We start from the raw sequence: 25,671 nt of genomic DNA, 5'->3' as shown, positions 1-25,671 counted from the left end.
GAGAACATCAAGTCGGAACTTTATTTCACCCAGCCACAGAGGGATACAATGGCATTCTTCTCTATTTAAATTCTATCCCATCTTCTTGTCCTTCCATGCAGGGCTGCTGACAGAGGTTGTCGGGGCAATTGTGCCAGGTGTGGAGATTCTGCCCACCGGTCAATTGACCTCACTCTCAGATGTTGGCTCTGCCCCTGTCTCCTGAGGTCGGCCCTTGTACTCGCAAGACTTTATGTGCCTCTGTAAGTATAGTAAAACTCCATTAATCTGATGTTATCATTCAAAAAGAGAAAAGTGAAACCACCAGTTGACAAGATGAGACTTTTTCCTGACATCATAGGTTATTTATTTGCAAATACAGATAATATTTGAGATGAAATAAAAACTCAGAGGCTCAAATGCATCCAATAAATTGAAGGAGCAGTGACACATGCATCCACAAGTGAGTGTAGCTGTATAAAGCCCTATCTGTTTCCCTAGGCAAAAGCACAGCAAAGGTTATAAAATATATGCCTCCCTCACATTAAAGATAATCATATCATTCTCTTTTGCAAAGTCCGTACACTTCAATGTTGTAGCAAAAAAAACAATGCAATTATAAAGTGAGGCTAGAGAGGAATTTCTCATAAAATTCCTGAACAAAATTTACATCACATCTCGTGATAATCCCTTATCAATCATTAAAAAAAGATATCCTTAAGCCTTTGTATTACTTCTTCTGCTTTCCATCCTTATCATTAAACTCAGAGCTACTAAACACTAAGGACTACTCAATCTAGCCCTGGCAACATATAAACAAACAGAAAACTCCTGTTTGAAAGCCCTGTTGCAAAGCACAGTTAATAAGTAAACAGAAGTAACTGACTTATAAGAAACACTCTCACCCAGAAGGAGAATTATCAGAATAGCTTTGTCAAGTGGGAGTAACTGTTTAATATAACTAGCCCATTTTGGAAACAGAAAGTCAATTAATTTACTTTCTCTCTCCTGCCTTTGGCCAATCTGTCTTTCTCTCTTGTCCCTCTTTGACCTCTGGAGGTTTTTATTATTGTTTTTTCCCCATTAAGAAGTTCAGCATTCAGTCTCTTGACTTCCCTTATTTTCACATGTGTTCAGGGCCCAGATGTCACAGTTTATTCAAAATATCAAGAATCTTTGTATGAAAATTGATGATGTACGTTTTAAGGTACACATTCGTTATCAGAAAAGCAAACTGCAGTAGGCCACAAGTCACATTAGTTTGTCCATTTTCTGTGCTAGTTGAGAAAACTCATGAGGAAGACTCAGAAAGGAGTTTGACTTCTGCGCACAGCTTTATGTCGTCCGTAGAGATTGATGGTGTCCCCATTAGGAGTCTCACCATTTCTCTCTAGACTGTTCTGAACGTTCATGGTCTTAGTTGTATTATATCAGGATATTTGGACAATGGGGAGAGGGGATGATGAGATGTTAAAGAAATACCTGTGGCCACGTAAATTAATGAAGAGCATCAGAGAGACTGAAATCATGAAATTCTTTCATTTCTACAGTTGGATTCACTCCATTAACTGGCTTCCAGGGGCGTCCAGGACATTTGGGGGAAGTTGTCTCTGGAAAATCTGGAATCAATTTAAATGCAAGGCTATTTGGCTCTATCTGGATGTCAGGGATCCAATCATCATCACTCTCTGTGGGAGGTGGTAGTGTATTAGGCGTCACAGTTGCAATGAGATCTGAGTCCTGAAAGTCAGGAGAGGTATCGGCTACACCTGGCTGGGCTAGGGAAGGGAGGGTTGTTGGCCCTTCTGTCTTCTTTCGTATCTGTGCAGAAGAGGTAGTACTATCTTCATAAAAATTTGCCAAATACTCTGTTCTCCAACCATTGTGCTTTCCATTGTTTTTTCCTTTATTTTTATGTTTTCCGTGGCCATGACCATGCTTATGTCCATGGCCTAGGCCATGTCCCCTTTGATGTCCATGACCCCCTTGGTGCCCATGGCCAAGACCATGACCCCTGTGGTGCCCATGCCCAAGACCATGACCCCTTTGGTGTCCGTGGCCTTGGTCATGCTCATGTTTATGGCCATGGCCAAGGCCATGTTTTATTTGCTTTCCATGGCCCCAGCCATGCCCATGAGTGGGTCCTTGTTCTTTTCCTGAATCCCGCTCTTCATCTTGTACAGGTGCCAGGAAAGTGTGGGGTGGACTTACGATTGTTCCTTCTGTAGTTTTCTCTAGTTGTACTGATCGGAAAGGTGAAAAACCTGGAGGCCTTTTCAACAGTGAGATCTAAACAGGAGATATTAAGATGAATGCATTACTGTGAAAACCACACTATCAAAGAAGAAAGAAGGAACAGGGACCTGGCAATGTTATCTCAGTTTACAGTGGGTCATGTCTTTGCCAGATTTTAAGTACTATATTATAATAATAATCCAAAAAGGATGAAAATGAATAATATTTTTTCCTTTTTTGATTGATTTTATAATTTGTAGATATTGATTCTTTTTCTTAATAATACTCTAAACTAGAAAATTTTTTCTTTATCTGGAAAAACTGGATGGTTAACTATATAATCTCTAGGGTACTTTCTAAGCCTATGATTCTGTAAAGCCATGGCACATTACTTATTAGTTGATGCTATTTCTATTAGCACAATTACTGCTTCTATCCAAAAAGGCCCTACCTAGCTTTAAGAATGGAATACATAGGCAGCATATACCACAATCACTCTGTTGAATTGAAACACATTAGAATATATATGTTCATAAGCTTGAAACACAGCCTTTGTATAATGTTTGTATTAGAGTATATACATACCTACACATGGCAAAAACCTAAATGAGAACAAAGGGAGCAGAGGCAACTTGCATTGAAGATACGGATTTGTGTTTTGTTTCTACCTATACTTTCACTACCTATGAGGACGTGGCAGTCGGAGGCACTGTTTGGTGATGCAAAGAGCATGGTCTTTGAAGTCAAACAAGCCAGACCTTACTAGTTACCAGCATCATGGTGAACAGAGTGGGCTCTGATTTGACCTAGATTTGAATCCGAGCACCACTAGCTTCCCTCTCCTCATGTGTAAGATAGGAATGATAAAAGCACCTGCCTCACTGAGTTGTCAGGAGGAACATATGTGTCAGGTCCTCAGTACAGTGCCTGGGAGGGAGGAAGCACTTGAGAAAGTTATTATTCACTTTAGGACTTTAGCATCTTCGTAATTTTTAGTGTCTCAACCTTGACAGTGGGGAAAGTATTACTTACCTCCCAGGGTTCTTTTAAGAATTAAAAAAATGATGCAAACTAACGCTTCTCAAACTTGAATATGGGTATGACTCCCTTGGGGACTGTGTTAAAATGCAGCTTTTGATTCAGGAAATGTGGGGTGGAGTATGAGACCTGCGTTTCTCCCAAGCTCCTTGGATGTGCTTCACTAAGAGAGCCTGTGGACCCATGGGGCACTGACAGTGTCTGAGGAGTAATTAAGAGGACTGCTGCTCTCCTTTCTAGTCATAAAAAAAAAGAGATCAGCACAGAAATGTGAGAGTTCTCCCCATTTTAAAGGATAGTCCCCCAATTCACTTAATTAGTGGTTCATTTTCAACCCCAAAATATGATTTTTCAGAATGAGCATAACTAACCCAAACCAACTGTAATTAGAAGCATACCTGTCCAAGTGATTGACAGTTGACAGTAGGGTAAATTTTTTTCTCCCAAGGTACCACGTAAACATCAGCTTTACAGTTTAGAATTAGCTATCCACGAAAACAGAAGCCAAAAGACAGAACAGTGTTATTCATGGGATACATAAACAAACATAAAACATCATATAGGTTTCCAGGGAATAAGTAAGACTGTTGTGTTACTACTCACACCATGTTTATTGATCTCACAACTTGTGGTCAACTCTTCATTACTTTCCTTAGAACATGTGGTTTCCCTGGCTGTGAACACAATAGAATATTTTTTTCCAGCTACCACCTGGAAAATGAATTAGTACAAAATAGGAGCTTAATTAACACTGTGTAATAAATCATATGTTTTACCATAAGGGCTTTTAGGGGAGAATATTGAAATTTTAATTATACATTGACCAAATGAGAGCTACACTCAAAAAGCACAAATATTTGACAACAAAACTTTGTTTGTATGCATGTTAAAATATCTGGCTATTGGTTGGGCTCATTTCCTTTTCTAAATGGGAAAAGAAAACCAGGCTATAACTTTTATTTTTATACTTTTCTGAGTTTTATTGTTTAGCAGCTGCAAAATTCACTAGTAATTCTAAGCCTCAAGTCATAATATATAGACTCTAAGAAGAGTAGGAAGTAAAACTTAAACATTTCCTTTAAACACAACCTTATTGTCCTGCCAAATCTTGAATCAGAGAAATACTGAGTTAGTACCACTGTAGATATTATGTGGATTAAATTATGTGAATAGGAAAATTATTTGGATTTCTAGCTCCCTTCTCTGAGTTTTTTAATATTAAGAAATTATTTTAAGCTCTAGCACTCTAGCAATATTTTTAATCATTATACAATGCTGTCTTCTGTTAACATTTGTGGCCCAATTTTTTCCTTTCTTTTTTTTTGGTCTAGAAGAGGCACACTTTATTTATTTAAAAAGTAAAAATCATTGTGTGTTTTTTTTTTTAATACACTGACTTCAACAAAATTCCAAGCACAGTTTTTTTTTAAAGCCTTACAGCCTTTATATACTTGAAAAACACACTTTATAAAATGTTTTAAAATTATATATGTAAATTTAAAAGTTAGGGACTTCCCTGGTGGCGCAGTGGTTAAGAATCTGCCTGCCAGTGCAGGGGACATGGGTTCGATTCCTGATCTGGGAAGATTCCCACATGCCGTGGAGCAACTAAGCCCATGTGCCACAACTACTGAAGCCCACGTGCCTACAGCCCGTGCTCTTCAACAAGAGAAGCCACCGCAATGAGAAGCCACGCACCGCAACGAAGACCCAACACAACCCAAAAAAAAAAAAAAAAAGTTAGTTGATGTGGCTCAATTTTCAGGCTAAGTTATTCAGTATTTCGTTCTAGGATTTAAATGTGTGTGTGTGTGTTAGTGTGTGTGTTATGGACTGAATGTATCCCTCCCAAATGCATATATTGAAGCCCTAAGGTGATGGTATTAGGAGGTGGAGCCTTTGGTAGGCAGCTAGGTTTAGATAAAGTCATGATGGTGGGGCCCCCATGATGGGATTAGTGTTCTTATAAGAGGGAGACTAGACCCCGTTCTCTCTCTGAAATGTGAGGACACAGTGAGAAGGCAGCCATCTGCAAGCCAAGAAGACAGTCCTCACCAGGGAAACAAACTGGCTTGTTTTTGGACTTTCCAGCCTCCGGAACTGTAAGAATAAACTGCTGTTGTTTGTCACCTTGTCTATGGTATTTTGTTATGGTCGCCTAAGCAGACTAACACTGTGTGTGTGTGTGTGTGTGTGTGTGTTTAATATTAAATAGCTATCAAAAAGAATATATCACATATATCTGTTGACCTGGAGGGTTGACCATTATTGAAAAAATAAAGTTATAGGGTGATAGTATAATCCCATTTTTGTAAAAGCAAATCATAACAGTCTTTCCGATCTCTTTATGTTTTCTAAAAGCATGGAGAAATTATGGTGGGAGGAGGATGAGGAGAGCAAAGAGTCACAGGAAGAACTAAACTCCTCCTCTACATTTTCTGGCATCATTTTGCTAGGTAAGCACAGTTAAGTTTTTAGGACAAATTTGATAATTAACTTTTAAAACTCCAGATATGTATAAGTTGGGCAGAAAGGTTCGAAAAGCGTTTTAGAGTCTATACTTTGGTGATCATGAATTTTGTTGCTTATTTCAGAGTATACTTTAATCCAGTTTGTTTGACGTTACAGTTGATCAATGTGATGTCACCTAAGAAAGCTGACAATATATGACACAAACTACAGCTGTTGGCTCAACACTATTCAAGGTCCAGAGGGGAGGAATAAAGTAGACCTAATAACATCTTCTGTTCTAGGGCCTCAAGATCGCATCCATATTGCCATTCTTATCAGGTGTCATTCTTATCAGAAGTCTTCCCTGTTTAAGCCCATCCTGCCCAAGTTTTGTTTTTAAGGTAGAGAACACTATGTAGCAATATAAGTTCCAAGTGCATTAAAACATTTAAATTAAAGTAATAAACTAGAAAGATATAATAAACATTCATCAGTTCTCAGGATGATGAAGGCTTTTTGTAGGTGAAAAGCAGAGGAAGCAACCAGGAGGAAGGAAAAAAGGTCTAAATTTGACTAGACAAAAATGAAAACTGATTCTCAAAAGTCACCATAAGTAAAGTAAAAAGGCAAACTGGGAAGAATATGATGTAGGGTCAATATTCTTACACATAGAAAGCCCAACACTAAAAAACTGGACAAAGGACATGACCAGATCTTTTGGAGAAGTTAAAATGGTCATTAATCCTGAAAAAAAGTTTACCTTCACTAATAACCAAGGATACGTATGTTTAAAAACAATGCAACATCATTTTTAACCTTGCGTGTTGGCAAAGATGAGAAACAGCGATGACACCTGGTGTCGGCCAGGTGTGGGAAACATGCATCTACATGCATGTATACATTCTTTCTCATATTCTTTTCCATTACACTTTATCACAGAATATTGAATATAGTTCCCCGTGTATGGCCTGTTTTCTCACTGCATATTATAACATAAGCATTTTCCACATCAAGAACTCCTCACAAAGATGATTTAAAATTGCTGCTTAATATTCCATTGTACAAATATACCAGACATTATCTGATCATGTCTATATTACTGATCATTTTTATGGTTTATTTTTTTTTGCTTTTGTAGTTAGAGCTGCAATGAATATCATTGTATTTAAAGACTCCTTCTATTTTAGACTTCTAGAAATTCAATTACTTCGCCAGAATTATAAGCTTTTTTTTAGTGAGATTTTCTTCGTATTGACAGATTATAAAAATCATCTTGGTTTGCTATAGGAGTTTGGTTCTACTTTGATTACTTTTTTTAGCTTGTATTTAGGGAAGCCCGTTTTGAGGTTCCATAAAAGGAATTGTCCATGAATATATCGGCCATAGGTTATTGGAGTTGGAAGGGATTTGGGCTCTTCTAATCCAGCCACTCATTTTACAGATGCTGTGTGAGTCTGAATGACGGCCCAGGATCACCTGGGATGTAAGTGGTCGATGCTGTGGCAGAGCTGAGTCTCCTGACCTCCAGACCGGGATACTCCTTATCCTCTATTGACAGGCATGGACGGAGAGATGAATCCCCAGAGGGTACATTTGTAGGAGAGAATGACACCCCAGGCAGGGAACAAATGACATGAAGATGAATGTGTGAAGAGAGCCTGGGGGACGATTGGCTGATGTGGCTGAGCGCAAGTTATTAAGTGATGTTATAATGAGAGATGAGTCTAGAAAGGCAGAGGATAAGTCTTGCTTTTCCTAGCCCTGAATTTTATTAATTATATATATAATCATTGCTAATATTTATATAGCACTTTAGATTTTGAAAAGTGATTGACATACATTATCTTCTTTAACCCTCACTGTTAGTCCTTTACGGATAAAAGAGACAATATTTTAAATGACTTGTCCAAGATCACACACCAAGCATGCAGCGAGGTTGGGACCTGAAATTCAAGTCTACCAAATCCCATTCACCAGGTATACTGTTTCCCAATCCAGAGCCAAGATTAGTGGCAAAATTAGTAAGCAATTTGCAATAGATAATCACTATTTTTGTAGCATAATTTACAGACCTGCACTGTTGCTTTTTCCACAGTGTCAATCTTGAAATAGAAGGTTCCATTATTCTCTACATTAAGCTTTGCGATGGAATGATCCAGAGGTTCCTCCAGCTCTGGGCTGTTGACAGGTATAGGTCTGGGGCAGCCAGCGCAAATCCTGGTGGGTGGTTGTACAAAATCTTCCACTGAAAGAGGCAGGTTTTATATCAGCGTGTGCACTGAAGGAGCCATCTAGCCTAGAATTGTACCTTTCCCACATGTGATCCAGCATCCGTTTATAGAGGGCCACGTGGCAGCCCAAGGCCCAGCAGTGAGTGGGTGGAGGTTGCCTGTCACACCTCCAACTTACTGTCTCTCCTCTTTTCCTCCTAAGAGCCAAGTGTGTTTAGGGAAACTTTCAATCAGAAGGTGTTAGTGACAATCAATAGGCTGCACTTTTCTTAAGTTTTTGCATTTTTAATGGAAACTGTACAAAGCAATGCTTAACGTAAAGGAACGATTTTCTAGTGGGAAAAATTTAAATCCTATGATTCTGGTGAGCAGGCAACTTCCATAATGCTTTATATTGTACAATGTATACAACTATCTTCCAAATATGAGAAAAGCCAACTCTTGGTATAAGAAATACTGACTTGACCTTAAACTTGCACTATCGCCCTTTCCCCACATTATAACATGCAAGGGAAAAAAACTTTAATTGAAAGGATTTTATTCTGAGTAGTTAAAAATGAGATACAGCTTCCCCAATTCACAATATCTGATGCAGGGACAGCTTGTATACAAGAAAGACCAGCTGACATATCTGAAGGCTAGCTTTGCCCAGAAAACATAAATTTTCCCTTCTGTCACCATATTCCCTTCTGCTACTTGCCGAGCAACCTCAGCTTCACCTGCTGCAGCACAGCGGGGCAGAGATGGGGCACAGTGTTCCTAGTAAGGTCTGTGGGTCATGTAGATTTTGTGGCATATCATGGGAACCAAAGCACAATATCTATGGAAAGATTTAGCCAGTTGTCTGGGACAAACATGAGCACCAACATGTATTATCCTGTACCTGGATAAAGGTCACATTTCTGCGAGAAGGAAGCAATTCTTAGCTGGATATCCACGTATGCTTTATCTGTACATTCACCGATATTCTGGTTTTTAAAAGGCATATAAAAGCATAAATTAAAAACGTTTTTAAGAATCTTTAAACAACTAGTAAAATTAAAAATAGGATGTTGACTTTGCAAATCATCACATAGAAAAAAACAAAACATAGTCTATTTTCAAAAGACAGAATAAGAAACAATGAAAAAGCAGCACCAACACCAACAACAAATACATACACACAAACACACAGAAACATGAAAAAAGATGACAAGAATATCTAATGTAGAAATAATAGCCATACAAGTGAATGGGTAACATTTTCTTTTAGCAAGACAAGGACTTTCAGATTAGGTTAAAACCAAAATCAATGTACTACATCTTCAAGAATAATAGCATATAATAAAAAAGATAAAGAAAGATTAAATATAATGGATGAGCAAAGCCACAAGAAGCAAATATGAACAAAAAAGGAGCTAGGGTCTTATTAATACTGGACAAAGTAAAATTCAAGGTAACAACTCATAAAGGTAAAAGAAAGATAATTTTATTTTTATCTAAAGGCATGGAATCAAAATGCGTAAAGCAGAAAACATATATAAATAGAAATGGATAAAAATAATTGTGCTGGGAAACTCCAATATATAACTATTATACAACAGGCAAAATGTATAAAAAATAAATAAGGTCATAGAGGACTTGAATAACATAATAAAGATTTGTTGAAATGGTATTCTCACATGATACACACGATTTAAAATGATACTCTCATAAGTACGATGCAAATAATATTTCTAATTGCTTTTATACTAGGTTACAAGAAAGTCTCAATAAATTTTGCAAATTGAAAACAATACAGGCCATGTTCTTTGACCTCAGCACCACAATGAAACAAAAAACCTCCCTAAAAATTAATAACATAAGCTTAAACAAATAAACAAACAAAAAGTACTTGGAAAAATAAACACACTTTCCTAACTAAAATCTTCCTTGATAAGGAAAATAATAAAAAACAAACTGAGAAAAACGAGAATTCCACATGTTGCCAGGGCAGCACTCAGAGTTAACTCCTGGCTTTATACACTTCCATGATTTAAAAAGAGAGGCGAAAATAAACAAAACAACCCCAACCTCAATGTTTATCTCAAGAAGTTAGAATAAGAAGAACAATAAACAGCCTTAAGGAAAACAAGAAGGAGGAAACAATAAAAATAAAAGCAAAACCGGTGAATTAGAAAACAGAAAGCACTAGCATTAATAAATAAATCCAAATAATCATTCGTGGGGTAAGGAAAAAAAATCAAATGCATAAAAAAGGAAACCTAACAAAGGATACAGAGAAATGTAAAAATATAAGAGCATATTATGAACAAGTGTATGCTAATTTAAATCTCAAAGAAAGACACTTTTCTGGAAAACTATAAATAACCAACACTGTCTTAAGAACAAGAAGAAAACTTGAATGGACCAATGACTAAAGAAGAAATGGAGAATGCTATTATTACTCTCAATTTACATCCCATTTTTCACCTCCAAACAGCATAGATGTTTTATAGATGAATAATTTTAAAAATTAAAGAAATATATACTGTATTTCCATGCTATGTAAACCATTTCTGAATACAGAAAAACTACCCAATCATTCTATAAAAGTATATTCTGGATACCAAAACCTTAAAAAATAGAATGCACACACAAACACACACCCAGAAAACTGTTACACCACTTTCACTTATAAATGTATATGTAGACTTCTTAACTAAACTAGAAATAGAATCCAAATGCATATTTAAAGAATAATTAACACTAAACAAGTAGAGTTTAGTTTAGGAATCTAAAGATTACTATTAGGAAAGTTGTCAAAACAGCATAGATTAAATTAGAAAAATATGATATTTCAATACATATTCTAAAGCATGTGCTAAATTCAACACCAATTCCTTATTTAAAAACAAAACAAAGCTCTTTAAAGAGGAGGAATGTAAGGATGTTTCCTTAACATGAGGAAGACTATCTACCTGGATCCCATAGCAATATTATACATAACTACAAAATTCTAGAGGCTTTCTCAATAAAATCAGGAATAAAACATGAATTTGTGTGATCACCACTATTTCAAAAAATATCTCTGAAAATTTGGGTCAATTCATTGAGACGTGAAACAAAAAAATAAACATTGGAAAAGAGGAGATAGTATTATTTGCATAAGGTGTTATTATAGATCTAGAACAATCAAAAGAATCAATGAAAAGACATTAGAGTTAATCAGAGAGTTCAATAAAGTTTCTGGATATAAGGTAAGTGAATCAAAATGTATACATTTGTATATAACAATAACTTATTTAAAAGAGAATGAAAGGAAAAGAAAAAAAAAAGGATTTAATTCCTAATAGCAATAACCAAAAACAACAAAACAAAACCTAGTAATAACTTTAGTGAGCATTGTTCTGAATATATTTAAGAAAATCACACAACTTTAGAAGTATAGAATAAAACTTGACTACATAGAGATACATACCAAGTTCTTGACTAAAAAGACTAAATATAGTACATATACCAATTCCTCAAATTAATTTAGAAATGTAATGCAATTCCAATCTATGTGACAGTGTAAGTTTTTCTTCCAAACCTCTTCTAAGATTGGTTTTAAAGATATAAACACTAGAATAATAAATCATGTATTCAAACTTACTATGAAGCTATGGCTGTTAAAATATGGTAGTGTTGGTACAAAAACAGAGAACAGATTTTTTGTAAGAAATTATTACGGGATAAAGTTTGTTGCAAGTTTTGTGGAAGGAAAGACTGTTAAGGTATCTGGTTATTCTCTTGAAAAACTCAAGTTAGATACCTCACAAGATACATCAAAATTAATTCCATATAGTTTCAAAAGCTATATTTAAAAATACTGACCATAGACAAACTAGAAAAAAAAACATATATATTGACTGCTGAGCAAGTTGTAGAAAGATTCAAAAGGAAAATATTGATAGATTTGGTCACCTATAAACAAAAACTATTTGTAAGTCAGAAATACCATAATGAAAACTAAAAAGTAAATAAATGAGAAAATATGACAAAACACTGATACCTTTAAAATATAAATACTATTTCTAAGTCATTAAGATTTATCCCAAAAAGAAATGGGCAAAGGATATAGAAGACAATTCATAAATTCAACCCATAAATTTCTAATGAATGTATGAAAATATAATGCTTAAATAAATGCATATTAACTATGTTGTTGATTGAGAAAATAAAAACTAAAAATGTTTTTGTCTATGAAATTAGCTGAGTTAAAAAAATACTGAATTCTATCAAGGGTAAACATTGCTGATGGAATGTAAATTGGTGCATTTAGCAGTTAACCTATATATATATCAAGAGTTTTAAGAGCTTTCATACAATTTTATACTATGTGTAAAGCCAGGACTTTATTCTGAGAAAAAAAAAAAAGCCAAACAGAAATAGCTTTATTCTAAAAGATGTTTGGTGAGTTATTAATTATAATAAAAATGGAAACAACCCATTTTCTTGGTGGATTTTGAACAAATGACCAAAAATAGGAAAGTAATTAAAAAAATAATCTATGGCATCTTCACTAGGATATTAAAAGATATTTTAAAAGTTTATCAAGAGTTCTAATGACATAGAAGAATTCTTAGGTGAAAATAATGTAGCATGTAAAATAATTACAACTACAAAAAGACAAAAAAAAAAAAAAATCACTCAAAATTGCCCATATTCCCCACCAAAACAGACAAGAGGGAAATACATTCAGATGACTTTTGGTGTTTGGGTGTGTGGTGCAACATTATTTTTTTTCTTTGTTTCTGCATTGTCTTGAAGCTTTCTATAAATGTATATTTCCAATAAAAGAACACATATATAAGAAATGTACTCCAATAAAGATGTTAAAAAAAAAAGTCATGTTTTTTAAAGATACAGGGAATACCACACTTATAGTACCTTAATTTTGGATGGGGAGAAGGATGCTGGAGATAGCTTAGAAGTTCTCAGTATTATTAGCACATTTGGTTTACCTGAGAAACTGTTAGATCATCTGACTCCAGGGACTCACCCCAGACCAATTAAATCAGAATGTCTGGTATGGTACTGGCACAAAAACAGAAATATAGATCAATGGAACAGGATAGAAAGCCCAGAGATAAACCCACGCACATATGGTCACCTTATCTTTGATAAAGGAGGCAAGAATATACAATGGAGAAAAAGCAGCCTCTTCAATAAGTGGTGCTGGGAAAACTGGACAGCTACATGTAAAAGAATGAAATTAGAACACTCCCTAACACCATACACAAAAATAAACTCAAAATGCATTAAAGACCTAAATGTAAGGCCAGACACTATCAAACTCTTAGAGGAAAACATAGGCAGAACACTCTATGACATAAATCACAGCAAGATCCTTTTTGACCCATCTCCTAGAGAAATGGAAATAAAACCAAATATAAACAAATGGGACCTAATGAAACTTCAAAGCTTTTGCACAGCAAAGGAAACCATAAACAAGACGAAAAAACAACCCTCAGAATGGGAGAAAATATTTGCCAATGAAGCAACTGACAAAGGATTAATCTCTAAAATTTACAAGCAGCTCATGCAGCTCAATATCAAAAAAACAAACAACCCAATCCAAAAACAGGCAGAAGACCTAAATAGACATTTCTCCAAAGAAGATATACCGATTGCCAACAAACACATGAAAGAATGCTCAACATCATTAATCATTAGAGAAATGCAAATCAAAACTACAATGTGATATCATCTCACACCGGTCAGAATGGCCATCATCAAAAAATCTACAAACAATAAATGCTGGAGAGGGTGTGGAGAAAAGGGAACCCTCATACACTGTTGGTGGGAATGTAAATTGATACAGCCACTATGGAGAACAGTATGGAGGTTCCTTAAAAAACTAAAAATAGAACTACCATATGACCCAGCAATCCCTCTACTGGGCATATACCCTGAGAAAACCATAATTCAAAAAGAGTCATGTACCACAACGTTCATTGCAGCTCTATTTACAATAGCCAGGACATGGAAGCAACCTAATTGTCCATCAACAGATGAATGGATAAAGAAGATGTGGCACATATATACAATGGAATATTACTCAGCCATAAAAAGAAACGAAACTGAGTTATTTGTAGTGAGGTGGATGGACCTAGAGTCTGTCATACAGAGTGAAGTAAGTCAGAAAGAGAAAAACAAATACCGTATGCTAACACATATATATGGAATCTTAAAAAAAAAAAAAAAAAGGTCATGAAGAACCTAGGGGTAATACGGGAATAAAGACGCAGACCTACTAGAGAATGGACTTGAGGACATGGGGAGGGGTACGGGTAAGCTGGGACAAAGTGAGAGCGTGGCATGGACTTATATATACTACCAAATGTAAAATAGATAACTAGTGGGAAGCAGTCGCATAGCACAGGGAGATCAGCTCGGTGCTTTGTGACCACCTAGAGGGGTGGAATAGGGAGGGTGGGAGGGAGGGAGACACAAGAGGGAAGAGATATGGGGATATATGTATATGTATAACTGATTCACTTTGTTATAAAGCAGAAACTAACACAACATTGTAAAGCAATTATACTCCAATAAAAATGTTAAAAAAAAAAAAAGACTTAGGGTTTCCCTGGTGGCACAGTGGTTGAGAATCTGCCTGCTGATGTGGGGGTACGGGTTCGAGCCCTGGTCTGGGAGGATCCCACATGCCGCGGATCAGCTACACCCGTGAGCCACAATTACTGAGCCTGTGCGTTTGGAGCCTGTGCTCCGCAACAAGAGAGGCCGCAATAGTGAAGAGGCCAGCGCACCGCGATGAAGAGTGGCCCCCGCTAGCCGCAGCTAGAGAAAGCCCTCGCACAGAAACGAAGACCCAATACAGCCAAAAATAAGTAAAAAAAATAAGACTTAAATGTTCAGTGTGTACACTGTTGGACGCTGCAACTAAAAAAAAAAAAAAAAAAATCATAATGTCTGGGGGAATGATCTGGGAATAGGTGTTTTTTAAATCTAGGGTAGCGCTTCTAAGGTGCAACATGCCCTGAGAACTACATAGGAAAACCCTTAAATCAGTGCTTTCCAAACTTTAATGTGCAGATGAATCACCTGAGAACCTTGTTAATATGCAGATTCTGATTCAGTAGCAATGGGTGGAGTTGAGATTCTACTTTGCTAAGAAGCTCCCTGGTGATGCTAATGCTTCTGGTCCATGGACCACACTTTGAATAGCAAGGCCTTAAATCTCACCAATTGTAGGCAAAATATTTCATGTCCTTTAATTACTGTAACAACTCTGTGATATAGGTGCTATTACTCTTCACGATTTTACAAATGAGGAAGTGAAGGCTCAGAAAGTTATACCAAATCTGATTGGCTTTGTGACTCCAACCAGCCTTTGCAACTCTCTGTGTTGCAAAGAGAAAACTCAACTGGGGGTTTATAAACAGATGCAGCAAGATTAAAGCTAGATAACATTTAGGCCTATATAACCTCAAATGGCTAAGCATAAAAAACAGAAGATGTTAATAGATGCTTAAAAGGCCAGACTCAACTCAACCTGACAAAATTAAATAGTGGCTAGAACCGATGTGTTTAGAGGGTTCCTCTCTCTCTCTCCTTCTCTTTTATACTATTTTTAAAAATTCTGGTAAAATATATATAATACAAAATTTGCCATCATAACCATTTTTAAGTGTATAATTCAGGGCCATTTATTACATTCACAGTGCTGTGCAACCATCTCTACTATATTTCCAATAGTTTTCATCACCCCAAACACAAATTCTTAAGCAAAAAATCCCCGTTCTCCCTCTTCCCAGTCCCTGGTAAACTCTAACCTACTTTTTGTCTCTATGAATTTATGTATGTTGGATAGTTCATATAAGTGAAATCATATACTGGTTGTCCTTTTGTGTCTGGCTTATTTCACTTAACATTTTCAAGGTTCATCCGTGTTGTAGCATATATCAGAATTCCATTCCTTTCTATGGCTAAAGAATTGTTATATACATGTCACATTGTGTTTATGCATTCCTCTATTGATGAACATTTGGGTTGTTTTCCACCTTTGGCTATTGTGAATCATGCTGCAGTGAATATTGGCATATAAGTATCTTTTTGAGTCCCTGTTTTAAATTCTTTGGGGTATATATCTAGGAGTATAATTGCTAGGTCATATGGTAATTCTACATTTAACTTTTTGAGGAACTGCCATACTGTTCTCCACAATGGCTGCATGATTTTACATTTCCATCAGCAATGTACAAAAGTTCCAATTTTTCCACATCCTCCCCAATACTTGGTATTTTACAATTTTTAAAAATTACAACCATCCTCTAGGTGTGAAGTAGCATCTCATTTGTGGTCTATATTTACATTCCCCCTGATGGCTAATGATGTTGAGTATCTTTTCATGTGCTTTTTTGGCCATTCGTATGTCTTCTTTAGAGAAATGTCTATTTAAGTCGTTTGCCCATTTAAAAATTTTGTTGTTGCACTGTGAAAGTTTTTTATATATTCTACATATTAAGCCCTTTTCAGATATATGATTTGCATATATTTTCTCCCATTTTGTGGATTGTCTTTTCAGTCTCTTAATAGTGTCCTTTTTACTTTTTTTCCCCCCATTTATGAAACAAACACATACTTGATTAGAAACATTGGGAAGTATTGAAGAGTTCCAAAAAGTATAAAAAATCAGAAAAAGCAGCCATAGTTCCAACTGAAAGTTACCCATATTTTATATTTTGGCATATTTGTTTTTCATCACTTTTTATATTTACATCTACTTTATGTACCTGAGTAAATCTGTATGTGTAATTTTGTACCGTGCTTTTTGTGTTTTTTACTTAACATACTGTAACCATTTTACTAGGTCACTGAAATCTCTGCAAACATAATTTGAATGGCACATATTCTACTGTATGGATATACTGTAATTTACTTAACCATTCCATATGTTGAAAATATGTTATTTCTAATATTTTCCTATTAATAAAAAGTCAAAATTGACATCTTGCTACCTGGATTTCTCATTTTCTTCTCATATAATGGACTTTGAGAAGTAGAATGACTAGGTCAGCGGTCCTCAACCTTTCTGGCACTAGGGACAGATTTCGTGGAAGACAATTTTTCCACAGATGGTAGGGGGTGGTGGGGTGGGGGAGATGGTTCAGGCAGTAACGGGAGCGATGGGGAGCCATGGGGAGCGATGGGGAGCCATGGGGAGCGGCAGATGAAGCTTTGCTCACTCGCTCGCAGCTCCCCTCCTGCTGTGTGGCCCGGTTCCTAACAGGCCTCAAACCAGTACTGGTCCACGGCCCAGGGGTTGGAGACCCCTGGACTAGATGAAGGGACTCGCAGCCACCCCTTGCTTAAAGCACAGACTTCTGCTAAAATACAAATAGCCCTGGGAAGGTCATCATGCCTTATCATCTTAACATGCACTAACTCCTGCCACCTGAGATGCTCTCTTTTAACATAATTTTGGTTCAGGTAATAAGATATCATCCTGGAAAGGGTCACTAAGGGAGAGAGACGCAGGATATACTTAGTAAAGATAAAAGTAGGGGAGGGAAGGTGAGACAACAAGCAGAGACAAGTTGGAAGTGAAGGATTGTCCTGGGTAGAGCTCGGGAGCCTTGTAAGGACATCAAGCACATGGGGAGGAGAGGAGACAGGAAAGCGTGAAGACATGAAAAGATAAACTTGACCGTGGCATCATTTTGTCTCAGGCTATTCCTAGTCCCTGGTTATATCTGTAAGTGCTTATTGCCAGATGTACAGACTCTGACCAGCTGGGTAAGCAGCTTGACCAGTGACGTGAACTGTAGAGTCCCAAGTGAAAGTGAATGTGAACTGGCATATGTCATCAAAAATTTTAGTGACCGAGTCTTCCTCCACAGCTGAGAGTTCCCACACCTGTAAATACTGGACACAAAAGGCTAAGAACTTTCTAATCAGATTTTCGCCTACTTACACCATTTGAAAGGGACTTGCAGTCTGGAGTTAAGAATAGAAAATTCTCCTTGGAACAGTTAGTCTGCACAATTGAGTAAGTAATTTCATAGTTCCATCCAGCCACCACCTGAAACGATTTTGGATTGAATATTTAAAGGGCAGTTTAAACATAATTCACAGTGTTAGGAGGAGCTTAGAATACTGCCTTTTTCATAAGTGCTCAAAAATACAAACTATTATTATTACTAGGCAAAAGTCATTACTGAATAAATATTGAGCACATTATGACTCTCACACCCTTCAACACAACACACACACAACACAGCTACACATCTGAAAATGAAAAGCAATTTGTAGATGGAGTTACTGTATTTCCTTAAATAAGACCTAGCAATATTTCCTCTGCCAGGCAACAGGAAAAAAATGATCTGTTGAATTTTGTAAAATATTAATAATGCTTTTCTAGATGGATAAAGAAAACTTTGGAGCTGGAGTGGCCTTGACCAGTAGGTCCTTAGGTTCCCAGACTGCCAGACAGTAAGATTTCTCCTGCTTTATCTGGGGTGGGTCCCACCCTGATAGCTGGATATGGACAGAACTGAGTAGAGCATGCATCTTGCATGAAGGCAAGTCGGAAGGTCAATTAAAAGCAGGAAATGCTACTGACCAAAGTGGGTCCCTCATAATTAGAGGCTGAAATCCAAGGGGCCCAGTCAGCTGTCAGTAAAGTCTTCATGAACTGAGGCAACGGAAAGACCAGATTTACAAGTATTTGTTTTTTTCTCTGCTGAAACGGAAACCATAATTTAGAGGGTACCCAGCAAGCTTTGCCAACTTTTTTAGGTACAATTTAATATTGGGGGGCCATGTTTGCCTCATAATAGTTAGGTGATGAGAGAGTCTTCTTAAAACCCTAAAGCCAGAATGACTTTTCCATTTCACCATCTCCAGGAGAACATGCAATGCTCATCACCCATTCATTAAAAACAAATCTCCCAGGAAGCGGTCTGATTAGGCTCCCTTTCCCCATTTACATACTGCAGTATCCAAATCATTGTGCCTGAAGAGAAAGCCTTTGCCTCCTGAGCTAGTCGTATGAGAACATGAAAGAGTTCCTCACCACCACCTGTGGAATCATATGTTTTCCTCTGGCCAAAGGTTTATTTTAGGTAATGAAACCCTAAACCATAAAGATCTAACAAAGTTTAACAATACTATGACATGGGAAAAATTAAAGAACAAACCTGTCTTTGGGCCCTTTTTACTTCTTTAAGATCAAAGAGGTGGGGGTGATCGGTGTTGTTGTTAAAGTGTTGAATGGCGTGTCTCAGAACAGGTTCCAAGTCGGGGCTTTTGGTTGATATGGGGTGCAGGCAGCCAAGGCAGTCGTACTGGGCTGTCACCACGGGGCCCTCGGCTTGACAAAGGAAGAGCAAGCAAAAGGGCAGTGTTAACGAGCAAAACCTGCATTCACATACATTGCCCTAAATAAGTCAGATAATTTGGAAGGCCCTGATAAGCAAACTTTCCAGTAAGTCCTAGTATGCACTAGAAAAAGAGAACACAAGACTTAATGATAGGGAAGACCTATCATTCACTTAGGGACATCTTATATGCATCCTATTGTGCATAATTATTTTAAATTTTTTTTGAAGTCATTTTAAATTACAGAAGTGATACACGAATTTATCCTCATAAAAATTAAAATGTTACAGATGTATTTTTATTTCTTTTTCAGCGTTAACCAAAGCTCCTTGAAGCCGGGAGCAGGATGTAATACATTTTGTATCCATTCAATTCAACAAACATGTATTTCACACCTGCTATAACATGCCCTGTGTTGAGCATGGCTGTGTAGATGCATTAATTCGTTAGTAATGGTCACTGCCGTGAAGGAGTCGGGCAAAGTCAAGGGGGAGAGACGGAACTGGAGATGGATGATTTCAATGTAATTCAGCAAGAGCCTGGAAAAGCAGGAGCCCAGAGTGAGCCCAGGGAAGCCTTTCCTGAGGAGAACACGCTGAGCTAAGAAGGGTGAAGAGCAGTCAAGGTCAACCTCTCAAAGCAAGGTGTGAGGCCTGAGGAGAAGGGAGGGACGGCTCCCGAGGAAGAAGGATGAGGCAGGGACCGTGGTGTACACACATCTTAACCAGAGCTTATAGCAGGAGGCAGGGAGGGGTGGTTTGAAGTGTGAGCAGTCTGAAGAGAGGCCTCTGCTCTGGAGTCTGAGCTGTGCTCTCTAGGCAGGCATTCCTAACTATTTTCCTGGGTCATAGGCTCCTTCGATGACCCTAATGTAAGCTATGGCGCCCTCTCCTGGAAGATGCACATACTCACAACCTTCTCCACTTCTGGGCATTCCTAGACCCTCTGAGGTGAACTAAGAATGGTCCCCTGTAAGAATAGGGAGCCACCGAATGGGTTTTAATAAAATGATGTAAAATATTTTAAAAAGGAGAAAGTCTGTGTTAAATCACCACTGTTCATGACACACAGCCCCGACTCCCTGGTCAGTAGCACTACATGTGGCAAAAAGGGGAAGAAATGAAGGAGTCCTGGGCCCCTTGGCCCCGGGGCTCTCACAGCCCGAGGATGTAAGATCCCCCAGTCAGCAGTTCAACGCAACCCCCCTTGCAACTGTTTCTCGGCATTCTCTCCATAAGTTTGTGTCAGGAAATGACATACTGTGTGAATATTCATAGCTTTCCCCGCCTCCTTTCCTTGTAGAAGTTAGGTTGAATCAGGGTAATGGGCAAAGTTAAAAAACTAGAGGGAAATAAATAAATAAATACTGTTGAAATAATATTTACATTTTTTCCGAGAAAAATATACAGACCCTTTGAATAAAATTGTTTCTAAGATGGTTTCTGTTAAAAAAAATAAAATAAAATAAAAAACTAGAGGGGATGACATGGGAAAGATGAGAGAATTACTGATGGGAAAACAAAACAAAAAAAGATGAACACAGGAGGTGAAAGGGAGAGATGGAGAAAAGCCCAGAGGCTGGTTTGCCTGACCTCAAGGGCAGCTCCCACTGGTGTAAGGGAAGCGATGGAGCAGCCTTTGAGGGTGAGACGAGCAGGGAAAGATGCAAACTCAGTTTTTCTGGGTGACAATGATTTTCCACCCTGCCTCAACATTTCCAGAGAGATTTTTAAATTAAAATGTTTCAAATTTTGAATTCTGAAACATATCTGGCCAAAAAGGTTTCAGATAAGAGATTGTGGACCTAGCACTAATTTCTGAAGGTGTGGCAAAGAGCTTTTTCTCTCATGGTACATGACGTGCTCTGCTCTGGATAATGTTAAAATGTGCTTACGAGATAGAGTTCTTAAACCAAATAATAAAAAGCTACCCCTATCAAAAGATTTTAATTACTTGTGATTTCTGTTTTGGACTATTTTTCTTTGAATGCAACTTCTTGCAGGAATGGAAACTCAAGGAATGTAGTTTTTGTGGGTACCATATAGAGGATTAAGGCTGGAATAGAAGGATCCCTACTACAGTGGGGTTCAATAGTGTGGCTGAAGATGCTGTTCTGCAGCTCACGTACAAAAACGTTATCTTGCAGAAGGCCAGTTCCAGGATGGCTTTTGTGACTGACTTCACCTAGACGAGCCCATCCTTCTGTACGTGGCACCTCTGTCACAAGAGGGAAGGAGCTAACAGTGGTTATCTGTTGATAAGTTTCTCCATACTTAGATTCTAAAGGAATATTGTTTGTGGAGGGTCTATTCCACCAACTCTGCTAACTGCTAGCTGTGGGGTCTTGGGCAAGATATTTGACTGTTGTGGGCCTGTTTCCTCATCTGTGAACTGGGGATATTAACATTTGCCTCATAGAGTTGTTCTGAGGATTAGATATGTTAATACACATGAAGTGATTAGAACTCTGGCTGGTAATAAGGGCTCAATAAATGTTAGCTATTATTACCTTTACCTTGATTATCATTAATACCTTATTATGATTACATCTTCAGGTGTATCATCTAGTTTCATTCTAAACAATTGTGCAAAGTGGGAATTACTGTGATCTCCTTTTATAGGTAAGGAAAAGGAAAGCCAAGAAGGTGAGAGCTTTGAAGATTCCAGGCCAGATCTGACCTCAAAGCCTGTGCTTCTCTCACTCTAGGACGCTGCCTACAGTTGAAGCCAGTTCTGTGTCTTCTCATCCTTTTGCACACACCTAATACAATGCTGCTCTTGAGGAAGAGAATCAGGATAGTGCCGAGGAGCGTGAGCCCGGTCCCACCTCAGGACTCTGCGGCTCCACTCCTCCAGCGCCCCCGCAAGGCTGCAAGTGGTATCGCCACTGCTGCCCTCCGAGAAAGAGGGGTCTTTGGTGCCACACAGAAGAGGTTCGTTTTTCCCCAGGGCAGCACCACCAGGCACAGCAGCTACCTGGAGTAATCTGGCAGGTCTGGGTAGCCACGGAGAACTTCATATTCCCCCTCTTCGCCACCGTCGCTGTGCATTCCCCTGTAGCCTAAGAAGAAAAAAAAAAAAAAGATTTATCTTAATCTTTCAGATGAAATCCACCTAGTACTATTGCTAAATACGGCTTTCCTTTTTAAAACCTTGTCAAGATTTTTGTTTTCTAGCAGAGTTTTGAGACACAAGAATGAACGTTTTGCAGCCTAATCATTATTTTATACAAGCCACTGATATTCGTGAGATATTGGAGGAAAGGCAGTTTAAATGGCGAGGTTTTAGAGTATGAATCTTTGTTTTGAGCCCCGGAGATATTTCTATTTCATCAAGATGCACACAGTGCCTGAGAACCAGCCTGCTAAACCGTCCTCTTGATTTACCTTTCAATTTCAGTGTTCAAACTGCATACAGGAAGCCAGGGTTTTGACACTGAAGAGGTGGCTTCCTGGACTGTGGGGAGAGTGGCTTGCTTCCTGGCAGGTACCATCACACTCTCCCTCAATTACGGCCCAACAAGAAGCTGTGCTGTGCCAGGGCAGGGTAGGCGTTAGGTTAAGACAGCCCTTGGTAAACTTGGCCGAGCAAACTGGAGGCTCGGAAACTGTCAACACACTCACAGCTTGTGCAGAGTCACCGTAGTTACAATCCTGCCAGGTTTTGTCACTTTGAACAGGACAGTCGCCTTCCTTGATTTGGTACTTGAAGGAATAAAACGTGTCGGGATCATCCTGAAAAACAGCAACCAAAGATACGTACGGTTCATCTAACTGACCCAACAGCAAATAATTTGAGTGGGATCTGGTGCAGTTATATTTGATCTTGATTTGATTCAATTAAGGCAAAAACATTTATTAGAAATATTGAAAGTTTATAAATATTTACTTGGAAGAATGTTCATAATATACTATTTACAAATATATATATATTTAAATTACAAAGTAGATCCATAGTTTTAGCCCATTTTTGTAGAAACCAATTTATATGTAAATATATATAAATTTTTTTTTTTTAAGTCTGGAAAATTATGCAGGAAAGCTGTTAAAATGTGCGTCTTTCAGTGGTGGGAGTACAGTTCTCTTTCACTTTCTTCTTTCAACAAACATTCCTGAATTGTCTATTTTTTTTGAACAAACATATATTATTTTTACAGTTAGAAAACAAACCAGAAGACTTTTTTCATTAAAAAAAAAAAGTAACAATTATCTGGATGGTGGGAATAATTATGGGTAATTTTAGTATTTTTATTGGCATTATTTTGTTCTCTATTTAATATAGCATGACATGAAATAATAAATTAAACTTTTAAAGTATAAAGGTGCTGACTTAGATGAGCCTTCAGATGCAAAGTCCTGGTGTGTCAGAACAGCAAGGGACCTCAGAGGGGATGTTGTCCATCTTCTCAGTTTGCAGGTGAGAGAAAGGAGGCCCCAGGTAGATGGCCTATGCCTTAGGCAGCCTCCCCACCTTGGAAAGGCAGCGCCAGCTCCGGATGGCAGGTCTCCTGACTCGCCAGGCAGTGCTCTCTCCACAGTGTTTGCATTTGGGAGATGATGGAATCAGACAAGATAGACTCCAAGGTTCCTTCCAGGTCTCAGATTTTAATAAAACCTAAGTGGTCATGGTACAGGCAGTCCCCACACAGCAAGGTAGAGATAAAGAGTGATTCTATGGACATTTTAGAAAAAAAACCACATTTGCCATGGATGTCTGCCAATAAAGACTACAACCATACTAGAGAACACTAGGACTCACAGGACTGCACGAGTTTGTGAAACAGAAAGGCCGGACTTTCAGAAAACAAACAAACAAAAACATACCTACTGTACTTTTTCCTTTTTCCTTATCATATCAAATACGTGGGGTTTTTTTCCACCAAAGTAATCAATTGCTTAACTATCACAGAAACACAATGTTTTATAGTGAAATTCACTTAAACAAACGATTAAAAGATTTGTAATTCTTGAAGTCACACACCCTGTCAGGGTTTGTCTCCATCCTGAGTGCATCAATCAGTGATTTTAAAAAAATGCTAAAAACCAAGTAGAACATGGCTGTCACCTTGATGCATTCAGCCATACGGACTTCATGGTAGGTATTTTGTCCAATGCAGTTGAACCAAGTTAAGCTCATTTCTGACTCCTCTTAGACAAACCTTCCCTTTCCCCTAGCTTAACTGAGGTATAATTGACAAATAAAAATTGTATATATTTAAGGTGCACAATCTGATGAATTGATACACATGTATATTGTGCAATGATTACCACAAACAAGCTAATTAACACACCCATGACCGCACATACTTATATTTTTGTGGTGAGAATACTTAAGATCCAGGCGTTCAACAAATTTCAAGTGTACAATAAAGTATTATTAGCTATAATCACCACACTCTACATTAGATCCCCAGGACCTATTCATCGTATAACTGAAAGTTTACACCCTTTGACCAGCATCTCCCCATTTCCCCCACCTCCCAGTCCCTGGCAATCGCCATTCTACTTTCTGTGTCTGTGAGTCTGAATTTTTAGACTCCACACATAAGTGAGATCATATCATACTTGTTAGACGTACCCCTTTAAGAACCCGCTTCCCACCTGAGGTCTGGAGGTCTTCATATTTTTGTCTAGGACTGGTCACCCAGTAAATCCTCTTGCTGCAGCCTGACCGAGTTCCTGGATTCTCCCACTCTGCACAGTCCCTTTAAAATTTCTCCATCTACCTTTGTTTCTTTTCACCCTAGGATATGCTGCTCTGATCACCCAGGACTAGTCATACCTTTCCCTTCACCCCCAGGCCAGAGAATGGTGTTGGTCTTTTCTAAGAGCTGTAAGCTTCCCTTTGATGATCAGTTCTTTGGTGATTGGGGTGCGTGTGTGTGCGCGCGTGAGGCCTGGGCTCCAAGTGACAGCACAAATCCCCAACGACCTCAAGGTTAAACACAGCTCACTCACCGTCCTGATGACCTCAGTTACGCGGTACAATACAAATTGGTTGCCACTTTTGTTTCCACTGTTATATTTCTTCAGAGCAGTGTCCACAGCTTTAAATACATCCTGGTCGTTGCAGTCGATTTCTTGCGAGGACTCCTGGGTTAAACTTGGTAGCAGCCTGGAGCAAAGAAAAAGGATGGTGATTAATTTCATGATTTAAGTCTCCCTCTGGGAGTTTCACCAAGAATTGGGAGCCAGTTAAGTTGCTGATTTTAACTATCTTCAGCCTCTATCTCCTCAGGGCTCTCCTCTTGCTGCCTCAGTGCTCTGGGGGCCTGGCTAATTCCTGCTGCCAGGCACTATTTGCTTATTCCAAAAGGACAAATGGCCCTGTTGGGTAATCCAAGCAGATTTCAGGCTGAAACATTACAATACTGGGGTTGTTGACCTGCTTGTTT

The 25,671-nt window shown here is 38.1% G+C and overlaps 1 protein-coding gene across 2 annotated transcripts; it reads right to left on the bottom strand.

The window, feature by feature from the left end:
- KNG1 (kininogen 1) lies at positions 1-25,671 on the bottom strand. 2 transcript variants are annotated; one of them, XM_059920739.1, is made up of 11 exons: positions 25,235-25,671; positions 22,901-23,011; positions 22,254-22,338; positions 19,097-19,269; positions 17,872-17,979; positions 8,818-8,902; positions 7,776-7,948; positions 3,856-3,963; positions 3,651-3,737; positions 2,191-2,268; positions 1-240 (listed from the first exon to the last, which is right to left on the bottom strand). In XM_059920739.1, exons 1-11 carry the CDS (start codon positions 25,424-25,426, stop codon positions 160-162), a joined length of 1,281 nt encoding a protein of 426 aa, XP_059776722.1. In that variant the 5' UTR covers positions 25,427-25,671; the 3' UTR covers positions 1-159. The 2 variants fall into 2 exon arrangements, with proteins under 2 accessions (XP_059776722.1, XP_059776723.1); XM_059920740.1 differs by lacking the exon at positions 1-240 and having other exon boundaries at positions 323-2,268.

This window comes from Balaenoptera ricei, chromosome 4 (genome assembly GCF_028023285.1).
Source record: "Balaenoptera ricei isolate mBalRic1 chromosome 4, mBalRic1.hap2, whole genome shotgun sequence".
Classification (NCBI taxonomy): Eukaryota; Metazoa; Chordata; class Mammalia; order Artiodactyla; family Balaenopteridae; genus Balaenoptera; species Balaenoptera ricei.
This window is presented reverse-complemented; position numbering and strand designations above follow the sequence as displayed.